The sequence below is a fragment of the Malus domestica genome, chromosome 07 (genome assembly GCF_042453785.1).
Source record: "Malus domestica chromosome 07, GDT2T_hap1".
NCBI lineage: Eukaryota > Viridiplantae > Streptophyta > Magnoliopsida > Rosales > Rosaceae > Malus > Malus domestica.
Genome location: NC_091667.1, coordinates 1,200,324 through 1,207,333, shown reverse-complemented (window position 1 = coordinate 1,207,333; position 7,010 = coordinate 1,200,324). Strand labels below are relative to the sequence as shown.

The 7,010-nt window shown below is 37.5% G+C and overlaps 1 protein-coding gene across 1 annotated transcript; it reads right to left on the bottom strand.

Moving 5' to 3' along the window:
* Positions 1 to 2,739: 2,739 nt before the first annotated feature.
* On the bottom strand, positions 2,740 to 6,551 carry LOC103452125 (geraniol 8-hydroxylase-like). Its single transcript, XM_029105024.2, has 2 exons — positions 5,527 to 6,551; positions 2,740 to 3,591 (listed from the first exon to the last, which is right to left on the bottom strand). The coding sequence occupies exons 1-2, from the start codon at positions 6,421 to 6,423 to the stop codon at positions 2,971 to 2,973; spliced, it is 1,518 nt and encodes a 505-aa protein (XP_028960857.1). The 5' UTR covers positions 6,424 to 6,551; the 3' UTR covers positions 2,740 to 2,970.
* Positions 6,552 to 7,010: the final 459 nt, after the last annotated feature.

The window sequence follows — 7,010 nt, the reverse complement described above, 5'->3', positions numbered from 1 at the left end:
GTTTGCAGCTAAAGAAATCAGAACACGTACCGTATTCATCTTCGCTACCGGAGAAAAAGTTTCCTGATAGTCAATACCATAAGTTTGAGTATACCCTTTCGCTACTAACCTTGCTTTATATCTGTCTACCGATCCGTCTGCCTTATATTTAATTGTAAAGACCCATCTACACCCAACTGGTTTCTTGCCTTTAGGTAGCTCCGTCACCTCCCATGTATCATTCTTGTGTAGTGCCATCATTTCTTCATCCATTGCAGCAGCCCATTTAGGATCCTTCAAGGCCTCCTCAACTCGGGTTGGTGCTTGGATTGCTTCCACATTATTTACCCAGGCTTGACGTTCAGGTGCAAGGTTTTTGCACGACACATAATTTGATATTGGATACTTTACTTTTCCTTCAGGAGAAAACCTATCAGGAGGAACACCACGATTTTGCCTTGGCGGCAACTTATACATACTTACATCATTATTTGGATTAGTTACATGAGCATCTGTAGTACTTACCTCAGGGATATTCAGAGTAGACACATTGGGTGGCACTATCGAGCGAGAGAGAGAGGGTGATGTAGGTTCTGCAGATGGCACTTCTTCCCTTGAAGTACTTGGTTCGACAATAGGCTGCTGGATTATTATAGCTTCCTCAGTAGGACCTTGCCTAAAGCCTGCACTTGTCTCGGCAGGCATCAGCTGAAGGCCCATATCATTCTCGGCAATTTCTTGTCGAAAATTTGGTGTCCCATTTTCATCATTGTCGTCAACACATGCTCCCCCTGAACTACATATCACATCCTCGGGTACCTCTAACCACCCAAGATCAACTTGATCACCACTAGTGTTCTCCCCATGGTGATATGAAGGTGATGGGATCGAAGAATAGAAATACTCTGATTCAGAAAAAGTAACATCCATAGTCACATACATATGTCGAGTTTCAGGATGATAACACTTATACCCTTTCTGTTGAGAGGCAAACCCAACAAAAACGCACCGAAGGGCACATGGATCCAATTTGCTACGATGAATCTTGTGAATATGAACATATACTACACATGCAAACACACGAGGAGTAAGGGTATTAGTGGATACTACAACCCGAGATGGCATACGGTTAATCACATACACAGCATAGGTAACGGCTTCAGGCCAAAAACGTTTAGGCACAGACGCACCAATAAGCAGGGCACGAGCAGTTTCCAAGATATGATGATTCTTTCTCTCAGCAACCCCATTTTGTTGTGGAGTATGCGGACATGTAGTTTGATGAATAATTCCACGATCTTGTAGAAACCGGGATAACTCAGAAGCTATGTACTCTCCACCGTTGTCAGAACGCAAAACTTTAATATCAATGGAATACTGAGTTTTAACCATCTGTTGAAACAGACGAAACACATCACAAACCTCACTTTTATTTTTCAACATATACAACCACGTCATACGAGTGCAATCATCCACGAAAGTAACAAACCATCTAATTCCCGAAGTAGTACTAACAGGGGAAGGCCCCCACACATCAGAGTGTACTAGTGCAAATGGAGAAGATCTTCTATTCATACTTGGAAGGAATGAAGCACGATGACTTTTGGCTAAAATACATACTTCACATTTCAATTCTGAGTCTTCAATACCACTGAACAAATCAGGTACTATATGTTTCAAATAACCAAACGATGCATGCCCCAAACGACGATGCAATAACAATACCTTCTGTAGATTCCTATTACGTGACGAATGAACCAAATGAGCTCTTCCAGGAACCACGTCATCCACATAATATAGTCCATCTCTCTTAGTGCCACGCCCAATGATCTCCTTTGTTTGAATATCCTGAAACAAACAAAATGAAGGATACATTACTACAACACAATCCAATTGTTCAGTGACTTGAGGTACAGACAATAAGTGATGGGACAATGACGGAACCAATAAACAATTATGTAACGGAAGAGAGGGTGTAAGAGACATTGTTCCCGCTCCAACAACGGCAGCAGTAGTACCATTGGCAGTTGCCACACACTTTCTATGAGAATCTTTCATGGACTGAAACAAAGTTCTATCATACGTCATATGATCCGTTGCACCGGAATCTAAAATCCAACCGGTATTGGTCATTGTAATAACAACTGCACATCAGTCTCTACACACTGCACAAAACAACAAGTACGCACAATACTTATACGTAACAAACTACACACTTGCAGCTGTAGACACGCTGATCCACGGACAGAAATCACTAGCACAAACTGTAGCCCACGGTACAAGAGAACAATCCACACATTGCAAGCAGTAGCAAGAACCCACAAATCCTTTTTTTTTTTTTTTTTCAAAAGAGAAAAAATTGCAGAACTTGCAGACAGAATCTGAAATAATAGTACTAACACGCACAGGAACAAAGGCACGATACTGGACAACAATTCAAGTGCAGCTCGGCACAAGAATTATAGTTATACTCACTGCAACAAACTGGACAGCAAGCCAAATTGTTTACTACCCACGGGATAAAGGAAAAGGTACTTTGACAATTGATGCAAAGCAATTGTATGCTAACAATTGCACAACAATTGTACACTGTTAAAAACCACAAGCACAGCAATACCATTCACACACGGTTGCACACACAGCAACAACACACACGCACAGTGACTGATCTCTGCGAAAAGAATTGCAAAAAAAACAGTTGATTGAGCACAACGGAAAAACTAGGGTTACGGCAGCTTTGGCTCTTGATACCAAATAGAATTTTACGGGATAATTTCTGTGTATTCCATAATTCTCAATAAAAGGATATGTACAACCCTAGTTACAAGAAAGGCAACAAATAAAGAACATAATACCTTTCCTAAAACAAGACTCTAGTAATTACAAAATATTTACATTCTCTTTTCTACTAAATATTAACTTATTCCAATATCAACAACGTATGGTTCTATAGGCGCACTCCCATACATACAATATTGAGTAAAGTAAAAATCATGCTAGGTTTTTATATAGCATGGGCACAGCTATGAGAGGCTGAGCTTTCTTTAAGGTGATGCCAAACTTCTCTTCCATGTTCAAGGTCTCTGATACAACTCCATTTTCAAGCTTCCAATCATCAAACGAATTAATAAGCGAGCCCAACATCAAATTCAACATTCTCATTGCCAATGGCAATCCAGGACATATTCTCCTCCCACCACCAAACGGAATAAGATCAAAGTTTCCCCCTAAAACATCAATTTCCGAATCCAAAAACCTCTCCGGCATAAACGAGTTTGGATCGTCCCAAATGTTGGGGTCTCTCCCTATGGCCCATGCATTGACCAATACTTGTGCACCCTTTGGTACAATGTACCCGCAGATTTCAACATCTATTTCGGCTTTTCGAGGAAGTAGAAATGGAGTGGCTGGGTGCAATCTGAAGGTTTCTTTGATTATGGCTTGTAAGTAAGGGAGTCCAGCAATGTGTGACTCCTTAACTGGCTTTCCTTTGCCGATGATTTGCTTCAGCTCTGCTTGTGCTTGTGATAGTTTTTCTGGGTTGCGGAGTAGCTCAGCCATTGCCCACTCCAATGTGCCTGAAGTTGTATCTGTGGCTGCACTAAACAGATCCTAATTGACCAAATGGCTAATTAGTCTGAAATTTTAATATATCGAAGTGACGAGAATAGAAGAAAAACTTATTACAAACTATTATTCTTATTCGCTACTAATTAGTAGTGACATTCTTCTTCACTTGTAAGTGAAAGGTCTTAAGTTTAAATCTAAAAAATAACGAATTTATTCCTCATTTCCCATAGTGTAAATATATCATTGCATAAAAATGTGTTCTTATTCCTACTGACTAAAAGAAAGGAATTTTAAAAAAATTTGATAAGACGCTACACAGCAAAGGGACTACATTTTGTCAAGACTTCATTCCTACAAGGTTACAATAGGTGTATTCATAAAGATCTAATCTTGAAACAAACGGGACAAGAAAGCAATTTTAATCATTATTATACTCCAACAAAAAAATTAAATGAAGCTAATATAATGAATGAAAAAAACTACTTATACTAACTCAAGTGACCATATGATTTATTGGGGCCCTTAAACACCCACCCTCCACCCTCCCCCTTTTTATTAAATTATCTTTGACATGGATCATTACAAATCTGGCTAAAGCGGAAGTCAACGAGGGCACAATGTGAAAAAATTAAAGTTCCGGGCTCGAGGACAGGGTTATCCTATAAAAAATCCACTTGTCATATAACTATTATAATATTAAAAGATATAATTCATTGGGGTTTTTGAACATTAGTCCTTGCAAAAGATTAAAATTTAAAAAAAACCTGATGCTAGATTAAATATTCAATTTAATCCCTTGAGTGTACTTTTATCAAAATTTACATTCAATTTTTGTTATTTAATGTGTATTTTTATTTAATCTTTCCATATTAAATTTTAATTTTATTAATATGCACATATTTAGTTTTTTTTAATTAGAAATGAACATAAATGAGAAAATATTAAAAGAAATTTGTGATACAAAAATATATAAATACATAATTAAGTATACATAAATGACTGCGCTAAATATATAAAATTGACTTTTTTGTACCGAAATATTTGTACCTACATGATTGTACCGAAATATATTATAATGAACCTAAATGTATGTACCGAAATGTATTATATTGAATTAATGTACCTAAATGTCAATACCGAAATGTATGTACCAAAATGTACATACCTAAATGTCAATACCGAAATGTATGTACCTAAATATCAATACCAAAATGTATGTACCTAAATTTATTTACCAAAATATAATATATTGAATTAATGTACCTAAAAGTCAATACTCAAATGTGTGTACCAAAGTATACGTAACGAAATGCATTATACTGAATCACTGTAACTATATGTTTGTACCGATGGATATACCGAAATATTCAAATGTATTAATGTACCTAAATGAAGAACATATAAAATTGTTATCGGAATATATATTATAAAAAAATTAGTTGCCTAAATGTAGACATTAAAATATATTATGATGAATGAAATAAAAATTAAATTTAAATGTAATTAATACATTAAAATAAAAAATAAATAAAAAGATAAATAAAACATCAAAATATAACTAATAAATGATATGATTAAATGTACTAGGGACTAAAATTGGATTTTAATCTTACACAGGGTTATAATCTAAAACTCATCTTTTTTAAGGATTAAAATGAAGTTTTCTATAATTCATTCACTAAATTTTAGTGCTCTCAATAATCCTTCCTTTTAAATACGAAAGGCTCCCAACAAAGTGTTTATATAGTCCTTCACCCCCTCAAGAATAGTAGCAATAATAGAGAGCCCTTGTGAAGCGTCAATTGTTTATGTACTCCTCAAGTGAGGCACATGATGACCATTTTAGAAGGTACATATAGCGACACAACTCATAATTAACAAACAAGTAAAGAACCAGCAACAACAAAAATTATGATCGAAGAAAACCTAGTTACTTTTAATTCATCAAATCAAGAACAATATATAGTAGGAACTAACCAGAAACAAATGCTCAGTTTCAGCCATGTCCATGTCCCCGCTTTTCTCTTCACTGAAGTTTATAAGTGTATCCAACATATCTTTAGTTGTGATATAATCACGTGATTTTCTTGACTCCAACCTTTGTGTGATCATGCGGTCAAAGAGGCCGATCATCTTCTGGAAGTGATTGGCCAGACGACGCCGTATTCCCATGGGATCGATCTTCTTAAGTACAGGAAAATAGTCAGCCAAGTTTGGCTTCCCAATCTCTTCAACAATACCCCATACCAACTCCTTATACTCTCTAGCCGTCTCACTATTCTGGTCCGCCAAATCCACAGAGAATACGGTACGCGACATCAAGTTGAGCGTAGTTTTGAAAGCAGCACTTCTAACATCAACGGCTTCACCTTTTAAAACGCTTTCTTTGACCTCGGATATGAGCTCTTGAACTTTTAGGTGACGGTTGCCTTGGTTGGCGTCGAGAACTTTGGTGGCAAACAATTGCGAGTTGCATATTTTTCGAAGGTTTCTCCATGCCGCTGAAACCGGTATCCAGGGCATGCTGTACTTAGCATGGTCACAGGCCTGGATCGCATCTGGGACGGTTCGGTTGCAGAAGAGTTGGTCGTGGGTTCGGAGGACTTCTTTGGCGACGGTTGATGAAGAAATTACCACCGTCGTTATTTGGCCGAGTTGCAAGGCCATTATGGGGCCGTAGCGTTGTGAAAGCTTGGTGAGAGAGATATGGGGTTTGTTGCCAAGCTCTAAGAGATTGCCAATGAAGGGAAGTGGGTTTGGTCCAGGTGGGAGCCTTGTGGTAACTGATGATCTTCTTCCAAGTGAATAATAGAGAGTGTAAATTGAGATCCATGCAACCATTAGACCTAGTAGTATGCAACTCCAGATGTCCATCTCTGAGCTCTGTCTCCTCGTTCTCCTAAACCTGTAACTCTAGTGCAACTGTTGAAAGAGATGATGAATGTTGCGTGTATATCCAAATTGAGAAGTGATAATGTGATAGGGCGCATGTGGACTTCATCATTCTTACCACTTTTTGTATTTTTATTTATTTATTTATTTTAATTCGCAAGTAAAAATTTATTTATTATTTTTAATTGGTAATAAATTCATAAAAAAAATGCCCACTAACTTCTTTACACGGGTGAGGTTGTTTCTTTTGAATTTTATTTGAAGGAAAGATAAGAGAAAATCGGTTATGGTGGTTTGGACATGTGCAAAGAAGGCCTACTGACGCTCCGATTAGAAGATGCGACTATGGGATAGAGGTTCAGGGCCGAAGGGGCATAGGAAGACCTAGGAAAACTTTGGAAGAGACCCTAAGAAAAGACTTAGAGTACTTGGATCTAACGGAGGACATGACACAGGACAGAACACAATGGCGTTCTAAGATTCATATAGCCGATCCCACTCAGTGACTTGGATTTTCCAAGTCTCCAACCGAGAAGTTTTCCTCACTCGGGAAATTAAGGGAACACTAC

Bases quoted from the DNA above. Each gene is read 5' to 3' on its own strand.
- LOC103452125 (XM_029105024.2), bottom strand. From the start codon at position 6,423: ATGGACATCTGGAGTTGCATACTACTAGGTCTAATGGTTGCATGGATC. The intron at 3,592-5,526 runs GTTAGTTCCTAC...TTGGTCAATTAG, and splicing joins AAACTGAGCATTTGTTTCTG to GATCTGTTTAGTGCAGCCAC.